Consider the following 27,455-nt stretch of genomic DNA (forward strand, 5'->3'; position numbering starts at 1 on the left):
AACTGAGCATGTGTGCTTATGCATTCACCTGCCGTTTCAGTGGCCCAGTTGCAAACAGCTGATGGCCCACTCATGGCCCGTGGCCCAGATGTTGGGGAACCCTGTCATAGAGCACATTTAGCCAAAATCAGGCAAACCATATCTCAGCTTGTCATGAGGGGTGTATCAAGGCATAGTTTCTGGCAGTGCTTTTTACATAAAATCATTCGCAAAGTTGAGTGAACTCCTTTGACAAGTAAATTTAGATGTGTGATTTTGTAGTGTAGGGTTCATATACCATATAACGCATGGCTTTGGCTGAGTATGTTTTGTTATTTATTTATTGTTTCAATTTGTATACCGCCCTTCTCCAGCAGGACTCAGGGCGGTGAACAGCCAGAATAAAAATAGAACATACAAAATTTAAAAACAGTTTAAAATAATTAAATATTTTTGGCCGCAATTTAAAACAAACCCAATTAAAATCAATTAAATTGAACTAAAAACTGTGGGATCAAGCCAGCCCGGCTAGTTGAAATAAATAAGTTTTCAGGGCCCGATGAAAAGTCCGGAGGTCTGGTATTGTACGTATCTCTGGGGGGAGGTTGTTCCAGAGGGCGGGCGCCGCCACAGAGAAGGCTCTTCCCCTGGGGGTCACCAGCCGACACTGTCTGGTGGACGGCACCCTGAGGAGGCCCTCTCTGTGCGAGCGTACTGGCCAGTGGGAGGCTATTGGTGGCAGAAGGCGGTCTCATAAATACGATGTCTATAATGTCTATTGTTATAGTAGACATTGTAGTTTGTAAATCAGGGTTTGTGGCTTAGTACAATGTATGAGTCCAGCCATGTTCTGTCCCCCTTCCCCACACAGGCAAACACACCACCAGGCATGCCTGCCAAGATTTTATTAAGCAATCAGATTAGAATCCCTTGCAGATAAGAGTTTTGGCAGTAAACTGCAAAATGCCTGCCAAGTCAGTTTTCACTCACAGTAAGCAAGAGAGAGTTTATCCTCAGTCCGGTTCAGTAGCAAAAAGTAATCCACGAAGGAAGAGTTAGCCAAGGTCCAATCCAAATATGCACAAGCCAGATTTCAGGTAACGCGATGTGACTCTCAGGTTTTTAACTTTGACCGTCACAAAGCCTGAAGAGCAATCACACCCACTTTTATTCCTTGTGGGGTGTGGCTCAGTGACTCAGCTCAATCTCTGGCCTAACCCACGCCTCTTTCATTGCTGTGCACGCTTCTCCCTCCGATGCTGCCTGGGATCAAGCCAGGATTCATCATCCTCGCTCCCTATCTGTTGTTGTTCCGATATGCTTTCCTCCTGGCATATCCCAGGCTGTTCCTCTTGGCCTTCGGATGGAACCTGAGGCATTGCCAGAGAGGAGGGTCCTGGAGAGGGAGGCCTTGTCAGTTCCTCCCCATCAGCTTCTGAGTCCTCTTCCTCTGTTAGGACAGGCTCGGGAGTCGGGGTCACAACAAGCTAGTTTTAATTTATCATTTGCATTTTGTTAAACAAATAGAGGCTTATTATGTTCTCGCTATATGTGCTGGCCATATATCAATTTTTGTTCATTTTTGTTCATTTCTAATACTCCTCAGTTTGTACCAAGACAAAGAGAGCATTAAATTTGTTTTACAGTGTAACATTGCCTTTTGCCTTTTAACATTCTTTTCATCTTTTGTGATCCCTGAAAGCAAGATTCAGATCACTAAGCAATAATTGTAGGCTTAAAAATAACATTAATATGCTAATGAGGTTTCTTACTATGGTAGGAAAGGATTAATTGGCTACCTTTCTGCTTTCAGAAACTGAATGTGGTAGAACGATTGAGAAACTGTATGATGCTAAATGTTGCAACTTTAGCTCCAGTTGCTAATGACGTTCATATAGTTTTGATCATTCTGATAATGAATCTTGAAGAATGACAGGCTGACAGTGTAACAGTTCTATCTACTTCCTTTTAGCAACCATTAAAGATTAGTGTAAACAGGACCTTAATGCTAGACTAAGCAAATGGGGGTAGGATGGGGGGGGGGAAGAAATAGGGGTTATATATATTTTATAACAAATGAGGCCCCAACTTGAAATACATTGGGGCTTAGTTTGCAATAAAGTATATGTATGTACCCCATTCTCCCCCCCCCCATTTAACAAAAGCAAGATCTAATCTAATTAGATGGTCTGATACTTATCTAACCCAATAGAAGAGAGTATATGAGAGTATATTGCTGGCAGATGTTTCATTACCAGACAAGATAACATCATCAATTTCATAGCAACTACATAACATACAAATGCAGTGTATTTGTAGCAATACAACCCCAGAAAAAGGAAATAGACTGTATGTAGAATATATTCCAACGAAATGGATACCCACTCAACTTTATCAAAAAGTGTCTGTCTACTACAGCGCAAACAATACAAACTATAAAAAGAATAACATTGCCATACATAAAAAAAAAAAAAAATCTCAGAAACCAACTAGCTATTAGAACCACATGGCATCATCATCGCATATAAATCAACTAAAGCCCCCCAAAACATTTTAAGTAAACCAAAAGACCCAGCAAGATCGGAGAAGAAAAACCAAGAGTCATCTAGAACGTGGGTCACCAACCTTTTGGACCTCAGGAATCACTAAATTCATAATTTTAAATCCCGCGGACCACTAATATGATCTGCCTAACGACCAGATGGGTGGGTGTGGCTAGATGGTCATGTGACTGGGTGGACATGACCAACTCAATGTCACTCATGTCAAGGGGCGCCTCGTGGGCCTCTACTCAACCCTCCCCTCCCAGCCACTCCTTGCCTCCCCGCTCACGCTCCTTAGGGCCCCAACGGGAAGCCCTAAGGGCTGGAGTTAAGGAGCCACCATGAGAAAGAGTTGGCAAAACAGCTCAGTTGAAATTGGATCTGACCGAGAAGGAGGCTCAGTAGAAGCACCTCACTGAGGACTACCAGCATAGGCTTTCCAAGCAGAGGGAAGACCTGCGGGAGTGCAAGGCCAGGTACCAACGTCTGGAGGCTCAGCGGGCTGAGATGGTCAGCCAGTTCCAGGCCATGAGGCAGTTCCACTAGAAAAAGGCCCACTTCTCTTTACCACCAGTAGCACTTCCCTCCAGCCTTTGCCAAAGCCCCGACCAGAAGGTTGAAGCAGACCCCAAGTCAGAAGGTCCCCCCCCTGACCCTCACAAAAAGACCCCGAAGGGGGAGACACTCTGCAGTAACACAAACGTTCATTGCACGTATCCGGCCCAGGGGCCATAGTTTGAGGACCCCTGATTTAGTGCAATATAAAAAAATGCAAATAATTTTTCTGCGGACCACCAAAATTTTCTCACGGACCACCAGTAGTCCACGGACCACCAGTTGGTGACCGCTGATCTAGAACACATAGTATAATGACTGAAATAGCCACTATGTTAGGATAGACAGGTAGAAATCTAGCAGAGCACATCCATGAACATCAACTAGCAATCAGAACATGAGAAAAATTCCTTAATCTCACATAGACAGATTTTACCATAGTTTTAGTGGGGAAACTCTGAGCATCCTACATCAAACTGAAGCCAGAAAAGATGCTAGAGAATTCCTGGAAGCTTGGCATTCAGACAAATCAGCCATCAATAGACTAACACTTGGATAAGCAGGGATTAGAACCAAACAAACAAACAACAGGAGTAGAAAACAATACCCTAATCAAGGCACTACCAAGGAGAAAACCACACTCCCTCAACATTCGCAGGGCAAGCTACAATCACTAGCACTGACGATGTTAACTAGTCAGGTAATAAAACATCTGTAAGCAAACAACCAAATTCATAGAGCACCAAGGACTGCATAAGCTAACTTTTTCCTTCAGTAATGAAAATGACAGGGATAACAAGGAAAACTTGTTAGCAAAACTAACAGTTGTAGGAAATATTTGATTGATAATCGCTTTACTGTTTTCCTAGAACGGTTATTACTTTTCCAGGTGCTACGTTGTTCTTTAAGCGAATCTGAAAATTGCAGGCAGAAAGTTGGCCAAAGCTAAAAGATGTGGATATATGTCTAAAGTTGTAGGCAGTTTATATATAGTGCTATGTTACAAAGATAAATGCTAATAGATGCAAAATGCATTCTAGGAAATTATTAGCTTAAATCACAGTGCTTTTCTCCCTTTCGTTGAAATGTTTCAAGCAGGAGCTGAACATTTGTCTGATGGAGATGATCTAGTCTGATTCTCCATTGATTTGGATTAGATGCCTCTCACCTCCAGGACTTTAAATCTTCTTTGCTGTCAGGCCACATGTGAATATTCTATGACTCAGCAGATTTTCCAAATGTCTGGTGACCTCATGTAATTCTTCATGATGGCACAGGAATAATTTTTATCTTAAAAATAGTTAAAATCTTAGTATAATAAATGTATAAATATAATATTTGTATTATAAAATAAAGCCAACGTTTCATGAGATCTTGTGCAAAAAAATTGAAATCTCAAGAGATTTTAGGGTTTCAGTGGCTTGAGTATTACTTCAGATCAGGGGTGAAATCTACTTACCTTCCTTACTGGTTCGGAAGTGCATGCGCTGCGCTCACTTTGCTCACGCACATGCACGCATCACATGCGCGCACAGACCTGCATATGCACAAAACCTGCACATGCACAGAAGGTAAAAAACACATTACTTCCTGGTTAAAACCAGGAAGTAATGACACCTGGGCGGGTGGGTGGAGCTTCGCTCCGCCATCGCTACCAGATTGCCGAACCACCCGCCAAGATCGCTACCGGATCGCCTGATCCAGTCCGAACCGAGAGTATTTTACCTCTGCTTCAGATCTGCTGAGACTTCTGTGTCTCATGTGATTTCATTCAAGAACAAGAAAATTCCAAAAGAGAACACAATTTCTTTTAAGAGTTTCTTAAAATCTTAAGAGAACAATGTGCGTCCACGCCCATACACATATAAAGATAATCTTGAGGTACAATACTGTTCACTCATGGATTATACATTTGCTCTTTTCTGCATCCTTGCCAGATGGAGAACCTCGTGAGAAAGAATATAACTTTAGCACCTGGAATCTTAGGTGGCGACTTTGTGAGCAAGTTCATATCTGTAGAAATGACGGTACTGTCATAAATGCAAAACCAAAAAAGGTAAAAATCTTAAATTGAGTTTGAATGGGTAGGTCCTTTTTTTTTTTTTTGGCAACAGTACTGAAGTTGGTTTTGCCTTTGTCAGGTTTCCAGTCTAGACTACATCCCTGAAATTCTCAGGTAATCTTGTCATCTAAATAAATACTAATCAAGCACAATCCTGCTTAACTTGTGAGATCAGTTGAGGTGCACTGCTGGAGAAGCATCATTAAATTAAAATGAAAAAGGACAGGATTAGATTTATCAACCATTTTCTAAAGTGTATTCACATTTGTTTCTGAATTGTCTCCTTAATGTCACTATGCAAAATAGCAAAAATAACACGGAAATGGTATTGTTATTTTCATGCAAACTTTGCAGAATCTTCATGTCTTCCTTGCTTGTTGACTTATTTCTCTGTCCTGAATCAACTTAAGAGTTAATGTTTGCACAGCATGAATAAACTGAAATGTAAAGCAGACATCAGTAGAAGGAATCAGGCAGAAATTATTTATTTATTTATTTTTTAAATTTTTATACCGCCCCCTCTCCCGAAGGACTCGGGGCGGTGAACAGCCAAAATTAAAAACACACAATACAAACATTAAAATACTTTAAAACAAAATTAAATTTATCTTATCTTATTTATCTTATCCCCAATTTAAAACCCCTTACCCATAAAATTCCCCAATTAAAAGATTTTTAACCCAGAAAGAGTTGTTTTTCAATATCTAAAACGCTGCCCATTCAGGGCTCTGCATTTATACAAACCTTCATAGAGACTGAATGCCTTTTGGATAAGAAACAAATGTTGATATTTAGTATACTTATATTAAAAAGCTAGAGATGGGCTACAGACAAAAGAAGGATAAATAAATTGGCCAAAGCATGATGGCTCAGTTGTCAAAGAGGAATTGCAAAATAAGACAAATGATGCATAGACGTGCACTGAAACAACTTATTTATTTATTATTAAATTTATATACTGCCCCTTTCCCTGTTTGGGGCAATTGTAGGCAGAGTCATCACAAGCTTATCTCCATTATGTGCTGGACAAATAACATCTATAATTTCCAATCCGCAAAAATGTCGTGAGTGACATGGATGCGGAATGTAGAGTTGGGGGAAACTGCTGTGAAGAGTTTTTTGTGCCCCACTGGGTAAACCAGACCTGAAATCAACTCTATAGAAAAGCTAAATGTATTCTATTGGGTGGCTAATAAACTTAAACAATAACAACAATAACAACAACAATAAATACGTTATAATAATCTTGCAGATCTGATTGTGCTTTACCTTCTCCTCCTTATAGTTTGGTAAATTGGGGAAGTGTCTGTCTGAATCACTTCTGAATATTTATCTGGACGTTCTGGACTTTTAAAAAAATGCTTTAACTCTTTTTGCCTGCGGTCTCTGTCAAGGTCATCTTCATTAGTCTCTATTTTACTTTTCTTTAAATTTGCAAAACAAATGAAGGAGGGATATTGCTGAGTATCATTTAACATGCAGCTATGTACTCCTTCTTATGTTAGGGGTCCCCAACCCCCCGGTCTGTGGACCGGCACCGGTCTGCAGCATGCCAGAAACTGGTCTGCGTAAACAAGTGAAGCCCGATCTATGAGATGCAGGCAACATGCGAAACCAATTCCCCCTCTGGTCCACAGAAAAATCTCTCTCCATGGAACCGGTCCCTGGTGCTCAAAAGGTTGGGGGTCACTGCTGCATGTGACTGAGAAATCATGTTGTGTCTGCCAATGGAGCTCATAGGAATATTGTACTAAAGCAGACCTATGCCCCAGTGGTGAAATCCAAATTTTTTTTACTACTGGTTCTGTGGGCGTGGCTTGGTGGGTGCGGTGTGGCTTGGTAGGCGTGGCAGGGGAAGGATACTGCAAAATCTCTATTCTCACCCCACTCCAGGAGAAGGATACTACAAAATCCCCATTCCCTCCCCATTCCTGGAGGAAGGATACTGCAAAATCCCCATTCCCTCCCCATTCCTGGGGGAAGGATATTGCAAAATCTCCATTCCCACCCCACTCCAGGAGAAGAATACTGCAAAATCCCCATTCCATTCCCATTCCTGGGGAAGGATATTGCAAAATCTCCATTCCCACTCCACTCTGGGGCCAGCCAGAGCTGGCATTTGCCGGTTCTCCAAACTACTCAAAATTTCCGCTGCCGGTTCTGCAGAACCTGTCAAAACCTCCTGGATTTCACCCCTGCTATGCCCCCATGGCAGCCTGTCACGAGAAAGCCATTCAGACTTTTATTTTTCTGTTTCAGACAAGCAACAACTAATATTAGTGAACTTCCTTTGACAGTCTATTGAGCCTATGTGATTAGTAAGGGTCAATAGTGACTTGATGCTACACAGTAGATGCAAAAAAAATAAATAAAGACCTTTAACTATGATGAAATGGTTGTAGAGCAGGGGCAATTTCAATTTCATTGAGGGCCACATCAGGGTTGTGTTGGACCTCGGTGGGGGGCAGGATGGGTGTGGCCAGGGTGGGCACATGACATCACTCGTGCCAGGGGCGCCTGTGGTGGCCAGAGTGCTTTGCCAGCGAAAATGGGCTCCTGGGCCCCATTATTGGCCACGACGGCCTCCTACAGCCCTCTGCCAGCGAAAATGGAGCTTCGTTTTCTCTGGCAGAGGGTTGCAGGAGACTGTCGTGGCTGAAAACAGCCTGGGACAGCTGCGGGCCGCCCTCCTAAGCTCCCGTTTTCACTGGCAGAAGCACTGCGGGTGGGTCCTTCGCTGTTTCCAGGGCAGCTCCGTGGGCCAGATCTAAGTACCCCACTGTTGTGACCCAGGCCCAAGTAGGTATTATCAGACGCAATCAGTTCAAAACAAACAGACTTTATTAGAACAGCTGAGAATTGTAGTCCAAACTAATTCAAAACAAATTCTTCATAACACAATTCTTCAGCCTTATCACCATTGCTGACAAGAAATAAATGCAGCAAGACAAGAAACAAATCTATCAACGTTGTTTTCCGGCAAAGCCCAAACTGTTGCTGTCTTTTTTAAGCTTTATGGGAGGGGTCAATCATCTCTTGGCCCTACTCCCGAGTCATCCTTTTTGCTTTAGCTGCTCTTGCCTTCTGGCAGCTCTTCTCATGCGTGCACTAGGAACAGGGTCCTCCTGTTCCTCTGCCTCTCTGCTGTCAGCCTCTGGAGGCTCCTGAGTCCGCGCATCACTCCCAGATGGCCCTGGCTCCATCTCTGCCTCCGACGCAGAACCCTCATCCAGGCCTTCCCCAGCCTCCAAGACTGGCCCATGTTCTTCCTCAGCCTCCTCACTGTCTGACTCCACTGCCAGCTCCGCAGGCTGCTGACGAACCACACACCCATGGGCCGGATCCAGCCTGCAGGCCTTGAGTTTGACACCCCTGTTTTAGAGTCCTACCCAGCTTTTCAAATAATTGGAAGCAGGAATTACAAGTACTACTTGTGTGAACTATTTAGGGTAGGTAAATGTGAAAAGATAGTAATGTAATGATGAATACAGTGATTTTTGCAGTTGGACAGTTGTCTAAGATTACATTCTCATGTCCCCAGCTTTTGAAAAATCTTTTGCTCCATTCCAAACAGCCTGTCCTTTTCTTAATAATAGCCTCTGACTGTTGAGCCAAAAAAAAAATTATCTTCTGGTGACTCACTTAGTCAGAAAAATTATGCAAACCAAATTTTCTGTTCAAACCCTCTTGAACCCCAGCTTAAATGAGGCAGTGGTTTGTGTTTGCAAAATCCACTCAAATGTGTTTTGTTTGCTTTTGGCTTTAGCATATTTTGTGAACTTGGCCACTACAGATTGTAAAATATATGTTGTGGCTTAAGTCTGTTGCATGAATCAAGTCAATGATGGTTTATTCACAATGTGGTGTAGTTAAATAGACCAAGTGGATGAACTAAGTCTAGGGTTGACTTTTGGCCACCAACTTGAAATACGTAGGTTACAAAAACCTGAAAAATATCCCTCTTCTCATTATTTCCCCCCCTACAAATTATGCCCCAGTTACTATTTTCAAAGGCGCATAGATATAAGCCTACCGTTTAATCCTAATTCCCCATGAGTTCCCTGAGATTTATGTTCTCCTTGGCTGGGAACCAAGCCATCATTAAAGTTAGTGCCAAGGAGGGAAAATGCCAATTGTGAACACATTTTGAGGTAATGATTTTGCTAGCTTCACAATTAATTGTGCTATTGAACAACTTTTGGGAATTAGTGGTTTTTTTGGAAGAATGACAAGTGAATTGAGGGGCACAGCTGAAAAAGTAGGTGGGGTACCCTGGAAGTGGCGTTGCTTCCCCCCGGGAAACTTGCCATCACATGTTTCGTGACATTTTCCCCATTTGCAGAACTAGGGTGGGCGTGGCCTGCGCGTAACACATCCAGCCTGCTGGCTGCCAGTTTGACACCCCTGATCTGGAAAGTGAAGTGAAATTTGGCCCCATTTGGTGCTTGGATCAGGGAATATCTGCAAGTACTAATTTTGTTAGTAGACATGAAAATTATATAATAAGGCAGTGACCAACCGGTACAAAACTACCGTGTTTCCCCGAAAATAAGACCCTGTCTTATATTTTTTTTAACCCTGAAATGAGCGCTTGGCCTTATTTTCGGGGAGGTCTTATTATTTTGGGGCGCATGGAGCAAGATGGGGCTCCTCTTGCCATCTTACCTGATTTCCAGCTCTGCGTTTAAATATTTTGGGGGGAGGGCTTATTTTCAGGGGGAGGTTTATTTTAGCGCATGCGCTCAAAAGCCTGATTGGGCGTATTATCAGGGGATGTCTTATTTTCGGGGAAACAAGGTATCTTAAGAAAGCTTTACGGAAGTGTCAGTATAAATCATCAGGAATCAAGTTCAACTTGAAGGAGATTTGCCTTTAACCCTGTTTGGAGAACTATGCAAATTTCTTACGTGTTTTTGGTTTAAAATAGTGGGAAACCACACTACTAGGAGTGCAGTGGCTCATATGGTTAGGACACTGGATTGGCGGTTAGCAAACCCATGTTTGAGACCCGTGTGGTGCTGCGTGGTGGGGTGAGCTCCTGTCATTCTCTCCAGCTCCTTGAAGGGGACATGGAAAGGGCCTCAGGCATCCCCCGGGGACATGGTGATGCCACCGGCTAATCCTATCTCCTTTCACCCGGAAGTACCTTAAACGGTGCCTCCGACATCAACAGGATGGAGGCCACATTACTGCAGGTTTGGGGTGTGTGTGTCTCAATTTGGCTTCTATTGTATTTGTTATTTCTGGGTCCTCTTTTTCAGTGACGTAGGGAGCAAAAAAAGAAATTTGTCATAATTTGAAATGCAAAGAATTGACATCTTTATCCATACGCTCAGCACCGAGGCATGAAAGCAGAGAAGCTTGTCCAATATACAATGCTTGGAATGTCTCTTGTGCATTTAAAGTTACGCAGTTGGGTTATACAATCAGGAGCTATGAAAGGTAAAAATAGGCAAGGAGAGAGGTCTGCTACTAGAATAAAGAAGAAGAATAATCCATTGTTTAGTCAGGAACCGATTATCAAGAACACGAAATTGAAGCTGATTATGAAAGTCCCCGATAATTGGAAGGAGCTGAGCCTCTTTCGCCTTGTGCAGCCTTTTTTTTTTTAAATTTTAAAGGCTTTTAAATTTTAAATGAATCTATACTCCCCCCCCTTCCTTTTATAATTTCTATTTTCAGAACTAATTACCCTCTTTAAAAGTTTGGAGAGAAACATTGGCTTGAAGAGAGAGAGAGAGAGTTATGAAATGCTATCTATTATACTATAATTAGCAAACTTGCCAGAAAGTGGATAGGCAGCATGAAAGTGGAGCTGCTTGAGTGACATTGAGACAAAGAGTGGCCGTGGATATAGATCCTGCTTTCCAAATTGTGGACTTTTCTTGATGTATTAAATTTCAATTTCCATAATCCTCAGTCTGCTGAATCCCAGCTTGAGGGAGGCTGTTGCAGTGTACTTTTACAATGTGTTTATTTAAGGTAATATGACCTGGCTCAGAAACTAAGCACATTTTTAGATCCCAATCTACAGAAATTGCTTTTCAGTCCCATGTCAAGCGTGCATTTAGTTAGTCCTTGACTTACGGCCACAATTGGGACAGGAATTTTAGTCACTAAGCGATGCGGCTGTTAAGTGATGCAGTTTTTAAGCAAATCATCAAGTGAACCATTAAGTGGTTAAGGGAATCTGGGTTCCCCCATTCACTTTTGCTTGTTGAAAACTGGGAAGGCTGCAAATTATGATCACGTGACCCCAAATTTCTGCAACTGGCTTAACCAGGCGTGTCAAACTCGATTTCATTGAGGGCCGCATCAGGGTTGTGTTTGACCTGGGTAGGATGGACGTGGCCAGGGGGCGTGGCCAGCTCAACGTTACTCGTGTCAGGAGCGCCTGTGGGGGCCCGAGCGCTCTGCCAGTGAAAATGGGCTCCCGAGCTCCATTTTCGGCTGTGACGGTCTCCTGCAACCCTCTGCCAGTGAGAACAGAGCTCTCCCCAAGCTCCATTTTTGCTGGCGGAGGCACCACGGGCCTGTCCTTTGCTGTTTCCAGGGCAGTCCTGCTGGCCAGATCTAAGCACCCAGTGGGCCAAATCAAGCCCCCCCCCCAGGCCTTGAGTTTGACACCCCTGGTCTTAACTGTGAGTCAGCTGCCAAGCACCCAAGTTGCAATCACATGATCACAAGGGTGGTGTGATGGTCATAATGTTGAGGACAGGTCATACATCACTTTTTCCAGTGCCATCATGACTTTGAACAAACATTCTTTGTTAAAAGAATGGTCACCCATCAAGGGCTACCTGTATTTTTCAATTGCTCATTACTTTTTCTTTCTATCTTATTTCACTTTTAAACTCATCTCTTTTGAGACTTTGCAGAATCATGACAGAGGGACTTTTGGAGACATAACTCAAATCTTACCTGCATCGTTTTTTATTCCTAATAAATGCTGTGGTTGAGAATGAAGACTGGGCTCATCCTATTGGTATACATCCGTGATGGCGAACCTATGGCACGCGTGCCAGAGGTGGCACACAGAGCCTCTCTGCTGGCAGACGCAGTGTTGCCCCTGGTCAGATCTCTGTGGCGTTTCTTTCATGAGCTTCTGTTTCCCTGCAAACAACGAAACAGAAGCTCACGAAAGAAAAAGTTCTTATCTGCGCTGCTGGTGTTGGGATGCTCTGCCTCCTGACAGCCATCTGGTCTTCGGGTCTCTGTTGTTCATGCATGCATGCATGTCCATGCATGCAGACACGCATGTCTGCACATACACATTTCTACACATGTCTGCGCATGTGTGCGTTCGCTCGTGTGTGCACCTTTCAATTTGGGCATGTGCGTGTGCAGTTTGGGCACTCGTCTAAAAGGTTCGCCATCACTGGTATAGATGATCTATATGCATATTGTTAGAATTCTTTTTTTTTTTATTGGACCATGTAGTCCTTCTATTTAGCATACTTCCTCATAAAAACTGTTAAGGTCGTTGGAACAGAAGCAAATAGGATTATCACCTTGGTGTGCTGCAAACATTTGTCTGATTTAGCACAAATTCTGAGCAAGATTTGGCAATAACTGCAATAAACTGAAAATGTACTTCAAACTGGTCATAAGTGGAAGTCAGTTGATAACATCCTTGTAGGAAGGCTTTGCTGAACTGTATTTCACAACAGAAACCTGGGGTAGTGTTTTGGGTCCTCTTTCTTACTTATCTGAAAATTAAAATACTGAGCAATCTCTTGCCTGGGCATTTAAGGAAGCTTGAGAGAACATAGCCGGAAAGTTAGGGGTGAATGCTCATGCAGTATATAACTGACAATTTTGCATGAATAAGGAAGAGCAGGCTTCATTTTACTAAAGTTCTCAGAATGATATATGACAGGGGTCCCCAACCAGGGGTGAAATACTCCTGATTCGGAACGGATCGCCCGATCTGGAAGCGATGACGGCGGGTGGTTCGGAGAACCGGTAGCAAAAATCCCTGCCCACCTCCCATGCCCAGCTGAACTGTGCGATCATCAGAGGCTTTTTTTAAAAAAAAACGTTTAAAAGCATTTTTTATTCGGCCGAAAAAATGCTTTTAAAAGTATAAAAAAAAAGCCTCTGGTGATCGCGCGGCTCAGCTGGAATCGTCAGTGTCTTTTAAAAGCATTTTTTTTAAACTGAAGAGGTTGTAGAAAAGCCGAAGAGGTTGTAGAAAAAGTGCTTTTAAAAGTAAAAAAGAAAAAATTGGCCACGCCAACTCAGTCACATTACCCCCCACTAAGCCATGCCCTCAGAACCGGTAGTAACAAATTTTACATTTCACCACTGTCCCCAACCACCAGTCCGGGACATGCCAGCAACTGGGCCACGCAAACAACCGAAGCTCCATCCACAAGATGCAGGCAGCACGCAAAACCACGCCCTCTCCAGTCCGCTGAAAAACGTCTCTCCACAGAACCAGTTCCTGGTGCCCAAAAGTTTGGGGCCACTGGTACTGTATATGATATCCATTTTCCTTTAAGCTCTCAGAGCAGAGAGATAATAGATGTTTCATTATATGTTGCCTTGCACGGAGTTGTACATGACTTCCGTCTGAGTCTTTACTTCACAGACATCTTGCAATGGGTGCTTGCACACTTGATTTCTAAGATATATTTCAGATGACTTCTTAAGCATAGGTATGCTTGTTTGTCCATACCTGTGTTCTCTACTCCATTTCTTCTGTGAGCAGCAGCTAAGGTAGGTAGAAGCTCAAAAGGAGAGCCATTGCTAAGAATGGAATGAAGGTACTTTCTACCTCTTGCTGGAGTCATCTAGAGCGGGGACGTCAAACTTGATTTCATTGAGGGCCGCATCAAACATGATCTTGGGGGGGGGGGGCAGAGTTTGGTGGCCAGGGAGGGCGTGGCCAGCTTGATGTCACTTGTGTCGGTGATGCCTGCAGTGGTCCGAGTACTCTGCCAGTGAAAACGGGCTCCCCAGCTCCGTTTTCGGCTGCGACGGCCTCCTGCAACCCTCTGCCAGTGAAACCCACGACCCTCCCAAGCTCCGTTTTTGCTGGCAGAGGCACCATGGGCCAGTCTTTCGCTGTTTCCAGGGCAGCCCCATGGGCCATATCAAAGCATGCTGCGGTCCAGATCTGGCCCCTGGGCCTTGAGTTTGACACCCCTGATCTAGAGCATAGAAAAGCAGAACAGCTCTCATTCTGTTGCCGCTTTAATTTCTGGAATTAGAGCAAAAAGGGGCTATTGCTCACTTTTAAGGGTGGGCTCATACAGTTCCTTAGGACCTGCTTCTGAGTTCCTGCTTTTAAGGTGGAAACCAGATGTTGGAAAGCTCCTCATCTTAGAGAGACATCAATACATATCTTTGGATAGCATGGGGGCACCCATATAGGTGGATTGTGCATCCTATTTTACTTTACAGGTATCTGCAAAGTGATCTGGTTGAATTTTTTTTTTTTTTTAAAAAGGCAGACAGCTTTGATAAAATATATTGCACTGATTGATGAATGGATGGTTGATTTAAAGAAAGTATATGTGCCCTTCTTAACCAAATAACTCGGGGTCCCTAAAAATCTGTACATAAAATAACACAATGTAAAAGCTATAATTAAAAATGTCTGAATAGCCCCATGAACCAAGCAAACAAAACTCCACTAACATCTTTGACCCAGCATTGAGGAAAAAAGCTAGATTTTTCAAGGTCCTCAGAGGTTTAGTAGGACAAAGGCCATTTAGACCTTCAGGGAGGCTGTTCTAAAAGGCAGTTGCTGTGATAGAGAAAGCACGTCTCCCAGATCCCCATAGATAACACTGTTTAATTATTTCACTGAAGGAACCAAGATCATATCCAACCTGCTAGATGTAATGGGATGGGCAGACGCACATTGGAGACAGGAGTTCTGCAATAACTTGATCCTGTGTTACGCAAGGCTTTAAAAGGTGACAACCAGCACTTTGAATTGTATCCAGAAGCCTACGGGGACCCACTGCAGCTCACATAACAGCAGTGTTACGTGAGTATGGTACGGTGTGCCCAAAACTGCACCCACTGTTGCATTCTGGACCATCCATGCTTTTCAAGGACAGCACATTAAAACAATCCCAAATTACAATATCATGAATGACTCTTGAGAAGAACTTTCTAATTTAGGAATGGCTATAACTGGCACACAAGATGGAGTTTTTGCAAAGCAAGGTGAACCATGAGTCCTAAACCAAAGGGTTGCCAAAGAGGCAAATGGACTTACTTGTTTTTTTTATTGAAGACGTTTTGCTTCGCATCCAAGAAGCTTCTTCAGTTCTGATTGGTTGTTGGGGAATGGAAGGGTTTATATTCCTTACAGACAGCTGGTCATTTGCATCCGTTTAGAGAGTTGCTGAGATCGCTTGGAGGTTTATCTGTGTTCTTAGGGTCACCTGAGTAGTGCAAATGGGTGTGGAGCCGCCTTGGAACTGCTGAAAGGAAAGTTCAGTCTACTGAGGGTTGAATTCCATCATATTTTTCTCATTCTGACCTTCACAGCCTCTAGGCCAGGGGTGTGAAACTCATGGCCTGGGGGCTGGATCTGGCCCACGGGGTGCTTAGATCTGGCCCACAGGGCCGCCCTGGAAACAGAAAGGACTAGACTGTGGTGCCTCTACCAGCAACAATGGAGCTCTATTTTTGCTGGCAGAGGGTTGCAGGAGGCCATCGCAGCCGGAAACAGCACTCGGGAGCCCATTTTCGCTGGCAGAGCGCTTGGGCCACCAAAGACGCCCCTGACAAGACTAACATTGAGCTGGCCACACCTAACCCCCCCCCCCATGTCATACACAACCCCGATGCGGCCCTCAGTGAAATTGAGTTTGCTCTAGGCATTGGGAATGAATTTTGACAGAATCACTTGGATGGGCCAGGGCAGAGATATATAAATTGTGTATCTCAGTATACTCTGTTTCAATGCATGACCTTTATATTATAATTAAAATAAGAATGGGGAGAGAGTTGAGCACTGAGGTTTCCTACAAGCAGAAGCCAGGACTCAACCTCTCCCTATATATTAACACTGACAAGAATTGACCTCCAATGAAAAGAAGAATCACCACAATATCATGTTAACACATTCTCAACCCTCTAATCCAGGGGTGTCAAACTCGATTTCATTGAGGGCTGCATCAGGGATGTGTTTGTCCTCAGGGGGCCAGGGTGGGCATGGTCATGGTGGGCATAGCCAGCTCACTTGTGTCGGGGATGCCTGTGGAGGCCGAACCACTCTGCCAGCAAAAACGGGCTCCCAAGCTCCATTTTCAGCTGGGACGGCCTCCTGCAACCCGCTGCCAGCAAGCGGCCCTCCCTGAGCTCCATTTTTGCTCACAGAGGTATCACGGGGCGGTCCTTTGTTGTTTCCAGGACGACACTGTGGGCTAGACCTAATCACCCCATGGGCCAAATCCGGCCCGCGGGCCTTGAGTTTGACACCCTGCTCTAATCTGATCCAGAAGAATTCCATGGTCAGTGATACTAAAAGCTTATTAGAAGTTATCCATAAATGCTGTCAAAGCCACCTCATTTACTTGAATTATGATTCTATTTATGTCCCACTAGTGCCAGACACAGTTAGCCTTTCCATATTTAATGCAATTTTGTGCATTCTGTTCTTTTTTATAATGCTTTCCCCTTTTGACAAGAATTATCCCATTTGGCAACATAAGGGTGTATTTTTGTAGTGGCAACCATCTCATCAAGATAACTTATCAATATAACTGGATAAAAGGGATAGCAAAGAAAATTTGCTATAGCAAATCATTCTAATTCCTAATTCTAAAGGAAGTTGGCAAATCACATTCTTGGTTCCATTTAAATATTGCTTTAAAAAGTAGGTGTGGTGTCTGCAGTGATAAATAAGATGGGTGTTAGATTTATGGTAAATTGAGGCTGAAACCCCTGGTTAGGTAAAGGAAGAAAGCTATCCATAAACTAAATGTTCACTAACATAGCAGATTATTTTATAAAGTCTTCCTAATAGATAAACTTACAGAGTAAAGCACTGTAAGCCTCAGCGTGATTTGAGAAAATGAGAGCTTATAAAAGTAGTTTGATTTGTAATAGCAGCTTCTTCAAAACCTAAACAAATTGGGTGAATTAGATTGGTGCAGACTTCAATTAATAGGTTATATTAGGTCTGTAATTGTGAAGGGTGTGTGTGTTTTTTTAAAGGTGTTGTCCTCTGTATTTATTAAACATTTGTAACTATCCTGAGGAAAAGAAAGTAATCTTGTCCTACTAGTTTCTTCAATAAGTTAGAAAATGGAACACACATATAAATATTAGCATCAACTAATTTAATTGCTTACAGTTGTATTTTCTGCAATAGGCCAGGGTCATAATTCACTGGGATATTTTCAAGTGTAAATATCACTGAAAGAACTTGGACTTTCCACAGGAAAATATTCAGGTCAGAGGTATTTTAAAAACCAATCTGGTTCTTATGAGCCATTTCAAAATTTGTAGTTTAAATAAAATCAAGATTACATTCAGAGTCTTCTTTTCCTTTTGGTAGTTAGTTTTGGAAGTAGTGCACAACAATGCAAACTGAGAAAGGAATATTAAAAATAAAACATTTGCTGCACAATTTATAATTGTTCATTTTAACCTGGGTCTCTCACGTCCTAGTCCAATATTATAGCCAGTTTATCACAATGATTAAGTGAGGATTTTCACAAGTCTGAATTTGGCTTCTGTTTCACCACTCAAAAGACTTTTCTACTCTCATATGAGAAGGTAGATTGAATGGCAATTCCATAATATAATTTTAATTTATGAAGAAGAAGAGATGGTATTAATTCAGATTTGTAGAAAATTGGAAAAGCAATTAACATAGTTGTGGATGTTGGAACACATCATCAATTTCTTTTTTTAGAAAAGGTACATTCTGAATGTAAAATAGCTGGCAATTTCAGGATATTAGTTAGATTAATCATTTGATGTAGGGAAAGATTAAGATTCTCAAAACTGTAGGAGGCCAGTATTCACTGTAAAAGATATATATTTTTTTGTATTGACGTATGGTAGCTGCATGAATTCATTATTTCCATGACTACTGCTAATAATGTCTGTGTCCATAACTCTTAATTATGGTGAAGCAGCCTGACAGGTGAATAGCTGCATGCCAACAGACGCAGTAAATTGGACAGGTGAAAAACAAGCTTGTTTCCCCAAAATAAATTAAAGTGAAATTTTGCAATATTTTGTATGTACTACAGTCTGAGTGGCATGTGTCGTCGTCCCCTCCCCCCAAAAAAAATTCCACAGAAAAACCTCCAAGTACTTTTATTTCATTATAAAATAGCTTGGTTAAATGAAGGGTTGTATGGAAGAGGAAGAATAGTACTTAGATAGTGGCCAGAATCCATAATCTACTGCAGTACAGTTTACATTGTTGGAAAGATTTTGCAGAGCTAACTACAGTTTTGCCTGGAATTTCACACTTATAAAGTCAAGAAGCATCTAATAATAATTCCTGCCAGTCATTTATGGTTGTTCAATATCTATCTTATTTTACCAATGGGGGAAATGGAATTATGTTAGAGATGGACTGTCCTTCTGATCTGGTAGGGATATTTTTGAGAATATATGCTTGGTTACCAAGGTTAGTCACAAAATGTCAACTCGGCAAGATAGATCAGACTTAAGAAACCAGTGCCATGTACTACTTTTTTATTCTAATAGGTCAGGGGTCCTTAAACTTGGCAGCTTTAAGATTTGTGGACTTCAACTCCCAGAATCCACAAGTCTTAAAGCTGCCAAGTTTGAAGACCTCTGTAATAGGTATTGCAACAGAATCTTGGAAGTCTGAATATGCTTCTTATCTTCATGTGAACCAGAATGAGATTGTGTTGGGGGGGGAGGGGTTTCTCATGTTATTTTCTTGGCTTGGATTCAAACCCCTTAACTGACCAGTGCCTTGGTAGCATCTCTTCCTCCTGTACTTCATTCCTATATACAAAATGGCTGCCATTTTAGGCAGGATATTTAATTTAAAAAGTCCTACTCCCTCCAATCTCCTAGGCTACTTCCTAGAACCAGATAATACATGTTATGTTCTGAACAAAAAAGCAACACTTTCAAATAAGAGTTAGCCTGTAACAACTACTATTCATGATTCCCTTCCCAAAATCTCTCTCTCTCTCTCTCTCTCTCTCTCTCTCTCTCTCTCTCCCTCCCTCCCTCCCTCCCTCCCTCCATCCATCCATCCATCCATCCATCCATCCATCCATCCATCCATCCATCCATCCATCCATCTATCTATCTATCTATCTATCTATCTATCTATCTATCTATCTATCTATCTATCTATCTATCTATCTATCTATCTATCTATAATTAGACTGAATGGGACCCATTCCATTCTCTACTTCAGAAGATGCAACTGACAAGGAAATGGAGTTAGAGGTTTATGTTTCTGAAGTCTTAACTCTGTTTCTAGTTACTTTCATCTTCGGTGATCAAGTTTGACCTTATTTATTTCCTTTTGGCCCAATAATAGGATGGTGACCAAAATGGTATCTTGCAGGAATGCCAAGTACAGTTTTTATAAATACTGTAGATACGATGCTGGACAGTTCTTATGTATTGCTGGTTTTAATCATTTTTTGAAAACAGGACAAGTGAGACAGTCAGCTATGTCAAGACATTGGCAGATATATGTAAATCCACAAGAGCTCCATTCGCATCGCAGTATACCAAGACAATGGTGTGTATTGTTGTTGGCAACACTCATTACTTTCTAAGAGAAATAATACTGCTTTTCTGTCAGAGTGATGCTTAATTTTCCCAAGAGGCATTAATGTAGGACAACGAACACTTTCTCTTCCTTCATCCATTACCAAGGTAGTCTGCTTATATTGTCCCTAAGACCTCATAGAAGGCCCTTGAGAATGTATTGTCCCTTGTCTGCTTCTGGAAATCTCTTCCCCAAATCACAGTCCTGCTTCCTAAACCTGCTAGATTGCCGCAAAATGATTAATCTGGTGCTGACTTTTCTGCATCTGATCTATGAGTGTTGGGTTGTGACATTAAAAAACCTGATTTCCATCTCTGCCTTTAATCTCACTTGCTCTCCAAATACTGGTTTGGCAGGACTTGGTGTTCTTGGAGAGAAGAAAAAATAATATTGTTGTGAATTCATGGTTTCAAAACTTTATGGTTACCACAGATTTTTAACAGGTGTGAAAACAATAAGTGTATGTGATTATCTAATTGACCCGATTAGACCCAGTATCCAATTTTATTTAGCTGGAACATCAGTTACATAAATTCCAGGGAGAGAGAGAGCTGAAAGTGTAATTATTAAAATTGCATAGACAGAGCATTTCTTAAGATGTTATATGAGAACACTTTTCTTGCGTACATGGATGCAAAAGGAAATTGGAAGTGATTTGATCAGGGTAAAATCTTCCTGGAGTTGAGTTCCAGTAAGCCACATAGACATATCCATTTAGTTGGTTTGGCAACAGCATGGAATATTTTTTTCAACTTACCAGCCCTGTCTGTGGTGTGATATTTCTTGCTACTTTATCATCCAAGTAACTGCTCTGGCTCCATGAATTTTTTTTTTTTAAAAAAAAAAAATCTCAGCCAAGTTACTTAAGTATGAACACCTGCTATGAAAAACGATTAAATAGCCTATGCTATTTAGTTTTTTCCCTAACAAACCTTTGATTCATATGCTGCTGACTTCACTCTTAGCATTGGACACATTCTTCTTCTAAGAGTCTATGGAGATTCTCGGTCATCCAGGTCACGGTTGTCCGAAAGGTGCTTTTTTCAAGAGGCAACTGGACTTTCTGGTTTTTCTTTGAAGACGTTTTGTTTCTCATCCAAGAAGCTTCTTCAGCTATGACTGGATCCAGGCTCCCCACCATCCAGTCAGAGCTGAATCAGAAGCTTCTTGGATGAGAAGCGAAATGTCTTCAAAGAAAAACCAGAAAGCCCAGTTGCCTCTTGAAAAAGCACCTTTGGGATGATTCTTCTTCTTCTTTTTTTAAAAAAATATTTTTTATTGAATATTTTAGATTTGTAAAATCAAAAACATAATAGAAAAAGACAAAAGAAAAAAAAAGAACATACACATACACCAAACGGTAAAATACAAAACATAAATAACAATATTATATAATATTTTACAACTTTCTGCATCGACAATTATCTTTACTTTTAAATTCAGTCTTCCTAATCATTCTCTTATTCTTGTGTGACCATATTGAGCATTCTTATAAACTAAATTGTTATATATACTTATTATGTTATACTTTCTTCTGGGACGATTCTTCTTCTAAGCTATGGATTATCCAATGGCTATAGCAAATTTCCTGAAGGCTAAGTAATCAGTAATAGAAAGTCACTACAGGTAAATGAACTCAGCTACAGGTAACTGAATTCAAGCATTTATTTTAAAACTGTACTTATTGCTGTGAAGACAGAGGGCTACGTATTTGTCAAGTCCCAATGGGGAAGAACAAGTTAGAAGATTGAAATTAAATTGAAGTGCCCGAGGAGAATATTTATCTACCTGTCAACTTGCCTCTGCTTATTTTAGCCATAATTTGTAACTTTATCAAGTTACAAATTTGTTATAACTTGAAAGATCAAAACCCCTTTGCTCAAAACATCTTAAATAATAAGTTTATAAAAGCATCAGAGGGGTCTGTAGCTTGTGGTCAACAAAATCAAGATGGCTGCCATGGTGTGATTGACATTCTGCCCAATTTCTGTAGGTGTAAGGATAGGCAGGGCTTTGCTCAAATGATTGTAGCTACCATGTTGGCCATTTTTTAAACCAATGCCCTGTGAACACGCCCGAAAAATAGTACATTGCTTTCACTTGAAGGGGTTATTTTTTTCTGAGAATCTCATATTTAAAAAGAATATCTCTCCGTTGTCAAAGGACCAAAATTTGGTTTAACCTTAACTATTTAGCTTTTATGAAGACAGTTCTAAGAAGTGTTCTCCTTTACGTATGAGGGTTTTTTTTAAAAAGAGGCAAGCATTTCAAAGAGGATGTTTTTTTTTTTAATGGAAAGTTCTCCAAAGTATGTGCGTGTGTATAAATTATTTCAGAACTAAGGAATTCTCAACACAAAACTGTCTTCTTGGCAAAACAGCAAGGTTTCGTGGCAAAATTGCAATGCTTCCAGGCAGATGAACCTATGTGGAAATTATTTATTGAAGACAGAAGTCTTTTTCCCAAAAAGTTCATGTGATTATTACTAGAATATTTGGAGCATTATAGTACATACATACCTTATGGTAGGCAATTATTTTTTATTACTGGTCCTGCTTCAGTGCTTTTAGCCACAAATGAAAGACAATAGTTTTTTTTCTTTTGGCAGTTTTTCTTTTCTTTTGAGATAAATGCGTAAATTTAAAAAATACCAGTTTAATTCTTTTTAAAATCATATTGATGTATTCTCACTGTTTCCTTTTTTCATTCTTTTTTCATTGTTATTTTATTTCTATTCTGTTTATTTTTTTTCCTTCTTATTGTTGTAAGTTACCTGCCACAGTGAGATAGTTGGCAAATAAATATAACAGATAAATATAAATAAATAAATAAATAATTTGTATGACTTAAAGTTCCAACACGGGTAGAAGTGAGAGAGACCAGGAAAAAAGTATAACCGTAGGCATACTAGGAATATATGGTATTAATTAACATATAAAATATATATTATATATTATACCATATACTTATAATATATAACATTATTGTTAATTAAACTTGTATGCTGCCTGACTCTCAGTGACTCTGAATGGATAATGTAAGGACTTTTTAAAATTAAGCATTGTAGAAAGGTTTAAAAATTCTAAACACTTGTTGCAAAGTTGCAATCTAATATAGATGGACCTCACTGTGGGCAGGGGAGAAGGCTGGTGGGCTCATTTGGCATTTGACTACATATCATTGCCATTCTTGAGTGATTGTTTCCTTCCCCCACCCAGCACATAATAGCTGCCATGGGTGATACAACCAGTTGGAAAGCACCAGTTCACCAAAATGCAACCTGTCACACAAACATCTCCGAATGCTCCTTTGCATTCTTACTTACCTTTGTTCTTTTTTTTCCATTTCAATACTATCCATCAAGCTGCAGCTGTCCATTTCATTTTCAGGGATGTCTTTGGATCACATGAGAGGCTCGGTAGTATTCTTAAAAATAAAGGCGACCCCACACCTGCCCCCCCAACGTGACCTCATTGGAGACCTCCCCAAAGCTCCTTTAAGGAAGGAAAGAAGAATTTTGATAAGAGAAATCAGAAGTTCTGGTGAACCTTGTGTCCATCTGTTAGCTTTTTTTTTTTTTTTTAAAGTTGGAGTGAAATTGTATTTGCAATCTTGCTTTCCCACCTCTATTCCCTTTGGATGGATTTATAAAAAAAACCTTTCTTTAATTTTTCCAGTGTGTGTGTGTGATGGATAGAGAGATAGAGATGGATGATGGATGGAGGGAGACAGAGACATTCCCCAAATTACGGAGAGCAATGGGTTGGACTAGGACCATAACTAACTTTTATTGAATGAATTATTATTAATTATGATTTACCCTGTGACTCTTTGGAAGTTAAAAATAAGTTTTTGAAGAAGCAAGATACAAAGAGTTTTGAACCAATGTTTGAGACGACACTCCTGAGAATACCATAGATAACCAAGAAGCAAAAATCATGCATCGCTGAACAAAATCAATCCAGAGACCTCATTCAAGGCAGAAATGGCCAGGTATAGATCATCATATTTTGGACACATGTGAAGGCCCAGCCCCCTTAAGAAGTACATAATGCTGAGTAAGGTTGAAGGAAAGAGAAGAAGAAGATGGATGGATGGATTTGATTACATCAGTGATATGTGCAGTGCAGGAAGATCTGAAAGGCCAGGGGTTGGGGACAGATTATCCCAGAGAAAATCCTTCCATGTGGTCATCAGAAATAATAACTGACTTGATATGGCACCCATCTCACCATCCAAAGTGACTCTGGATGTTGCATGTGGGCTAGTCCCTCAGTTAAGGACCTGTGCTATAAACAGAGGCGATGCACAGAGCTGCCCTGCTGCTTTTTCTGTTCTCATTCCCTTTGGCAGAGTTCTCCTACACTTAATAGCTGCCAGACAAGTAAAGAGTGGGCAAGCTATTTTGTTTCCCCAATACAGTATCCCCAAGCAGCAGCAATGTGGGAGGAAGCTCCTATTCAGCGCCCTGTCAGTCAATGCAGCCCTTAAGGATGGAGAAGGAGGAGGGAGTGGAAGACAAAAGAATGACAGCCCTGTAAATATTTGATCACCCCAACTCTCTTATCAAGCTGACTTGCTTGCTTCAGATTTTTTTTCTTCTGTTGTCGTGCACCTTTGATGTGCTAATTAACCCTCCCCATTTGAACTGAATGTAAGCACATTCCATTCTTTGTATTCTGCACTCTCTCTTCTCTGTTTTGTTTTTGAACAGCCCTGCTGAGATACAATATATTTTGTTCCTTAAACCCAGCAAACTGATCCAACAAAAGATAAATCCTTAAAAGCCTTCTCCATGAGTCCCGGGCACAATGCCTGGAGATGCCTTCCCCCTTCTGAGACCCTCACCTCCATCAAATCAGTCTGTCTCAATTTTAATTATTTTACACATCGAAGAGTAAGTTAAACATTACCAGTTTCCCTTTCTTCTCCCTTGGCCGTGTAGGATGGCCCATCCTCCCCCTTGTTTTTGGCATTTACACCTTTTTCAGACAGTTTACTATCTACATAGGATTTAGTAGCCAATAGAGAAATTTGGTCATTTCAGAGATGTGTTAAAGATGTTTGGATTTTGTTTTGTTTTTTCAGCTCAGCAGAACAACACTGAAAGCTTCCAGTCTCTTGATAAAATTTCATTTGAGTCTGCAGCCTATTTCCATTTTCTATCTATAATTACTAAATTTAAGTGGCATCAACCTCTGATTGTGCACTCTTTCTTTTGATTTATACAGGTTTTTTTCTTCAACTCACCAGAAAAAGAGATCTAGGAAACAAAACATTTTTGCACTAAGTTTATAAAAACTTAAGCTTGTGTAATCTTTGTTTTGCTCTTTTTAAAGATAATTCTGCCACTTGTTTAAGTACTTCAAGTGTGTGTTTCTCTGCGATTTACGTGTTTATGGAGAGGTGGCCCTTGCAGGCTAAACAAGATCCAAGCTATGCTATTGCTCATCTAATTTCGCCAGCCTTTTACGCACAATATGCACTTTCCTCATTTACAACAGGTTGTGAAATACTGAACCTTCTCAGTTTTGTTCATCAGAAAAGAGGTCGACTTTAAAAGTCTTTTAGTCCAGCCCTCTGCTCAAGCGGGAGACCTTATACCATTTCAGACAAGTGACTTTAAAGGCTCTTCTTAAAAATCTCCAGTGATGAAGCACCCACAACTTCTGGAGGCAAGCTGTTCCACTGGTTAATTGTCCTCATTGTCAGGAAATTTCTCTTTAATTAATTCCAGGTTGCTTCTCTCCTTGATTAGTTTCCATCCATTATTTCTTGTCCAGCCCTCTGGTGCTTTGGAAAATAAACTGATCCCCTCCTTTTTGTGGCAGCCTCTCAAATACTGGAATACTGCTATCATGTCCCTCCTAGTCCTTCTTTCTATCTAGACCAGTGATGGCGAACATTTTCAGCACAAAGTGCCGAAAAGGTAGCATGGAAATGTCGTGCATGCGCGCACACGCACTTGTCAGGGCCACGCTCCGGAAAAGCCGAACTTCTGGATTCTGAGCCTGAGTGGCGTAGGAGGCTAATGCCTCCTACTAAGGCAGCATTTAACATCCAGCTGCCTGCAATTACTGCGAGTTCAATTCTCACCAGGCTCAAGGTTGACTCAGCCTTCCATTCTTTCTAAGGTGGGTAAAATGAGGACCCAGTTTGTGGGGGCAATAAGCTGACTTTGTATAAAATATACAAAAGTATGAAGGCTATTGCTTAACGCATTGTAAGTCGCCCTGAGTCTCCGGAGAAGGGTGGCATATAAAAATAAATAAATAAATAAATAAAAAATTCTAGCACGCATGCGTGCCCGATGATTAGCTTGCCGGTGCGCATGTGCCAGCCGGTTTTTGGCACTGCTGCACACACAAAGGGATCATGCTCCAGAAAAGCTGAACTTCCAGGTTCTGGTGTGCATGCACACCCGATAATCAGCTGGCCAGCGCGCATGCACACACCGGTTTTGGCACTGCCATAGGTATGAAGGACAGCTGATCGCCGTGGGCACATGCATGCCAGAAACCCGGAAGACAAACAGGCAAGGCCGTGCGTGCTGTGCCACATGGCTTTGCATGCCACTTTGGGCACGCGTGCCATTGGTTCGCCATCATGGCTCTAGACTATCCAATGTGTTTTATGTTCCATATCTACACAGCCACAGTAAAAGGTACCTTATACTTCAAACAGTCCAGAAATACCTAGAGGGCATTTCTTAATCTTGCCATGCCAAGATACATTCATGGACATTGTAAGGAGAGGCTCAGCCAAGCTGCAGTGAGAGAAGAACAGATGGTCACCATGACTGCTAGATGAAAAGCAGCAGGATTGGAGGGGAGTGCCAACCATCCGGGGAAACGAGACTGAATTCGCAACTGCATCAGACGCTTTGCGAATATTTTAAATGGTGATTTCTCATTGTTAGAAGTTTCTTCCATCAAGATTTCAATAAGAAACAAAATAGGAGTTTGGGTGACTCATCTCATGAGATATATATCGGGAGGGATTTTGTTTTATTTATTTTTCAAATAACCCTGGCTTTTCTGAAAAGATGGAAGGAGTGGTTTTGAGAAAACTGATAATAGTGCCTCTCATGGCAGGATGTAGCTTGTAGTGAGAATTGATCATATTTGATGGTTTTCTGCTGTTACATATTTCGTGAGGAAAAAATGCTGTGTATTTGACCAGAAATCCGTAGCACGTGTCTTTTGTTTCCTCACGACTTCTCTCTTTCTTTTCTTGACTGTGGCAAGAATGAAACGAATGGCCCTTAGTACAATTGGACACAGAATAAAAATGATACAACAGTGTTAAAATCATGATGCCTTTTTATCATATCATCACAATGCCCTTTATGGCATGGGTTCAGGGTATCTGAGGAGTCATCTGGCCTCAATGGGATTGGTCTGTCTCATTTACTCCACCGGAAGAGGCCTACTTCACACCCTATCTGCCAAAGAATTTCAGCTGGGGGGTGGGAGTCAAGAAGAGCCTTTGCTGCTGTGGCCCCCACCCTTTGGAATATTCTTCCACCAGAGGTGAGATTGGCCCCTACATTCCTGGCCTTCCAGAA

At 41.4% G+C, this 27,455-nt stretch overlaps 1 protein-coding gene across 13 annotated transcripts in view; it reads left to right on the plus strand.

Moving 5' to 3' along the window:
- The window catches only part of AFF1 (ALF transcription elongation factor 1), a 174,353-nt gene that overhangs the window by 50,352 nt on the left and 96,546 nt on the right, over window positions 1–27,455 (plus strand). For 2 of the 13 annotated variants that reach the window (XM_034440436.3, XM_034440437.3), the window contains exon 1: window positions 27,180–27,420. The exons of 9 other annotated variants lie outside the window; for them this stretch is intronic. In XM_034440436.3, coding sequence (XP_034296327.2) covers window positions 27,242–27,420 — 179 coding nt within the window. In that variant the 5' untranslated portion in view covers window positions 27,180–27,241. Of the gene's footprint in view, window positions 1–5,071; window positions 5,134–14,958; window positions 15,140–27,179; window positions 27,421–27,455 lie in introns of those variants that run through there. 2 more of the 13 variants (XM_034440441.3, XM_087875117.1) reach the window with 2 other exon arrangements.

Source organism: Pantherophis guttatus, chromosome 8 (genome assembly GCF_059756535.1).
Source record: "Pantherophis guttatus breed Tessera chromosome 8, ASM5975653v1, whole genome shotgun sequence".
In the NCBI taxonomy this organism is placed as follows: domain Eukaryota; kingdom Metazoa; phylum Chordata; class Lepidosauria; order Squamata; family Colubridae; genus Pantherophis; species Pantherophis guttatus.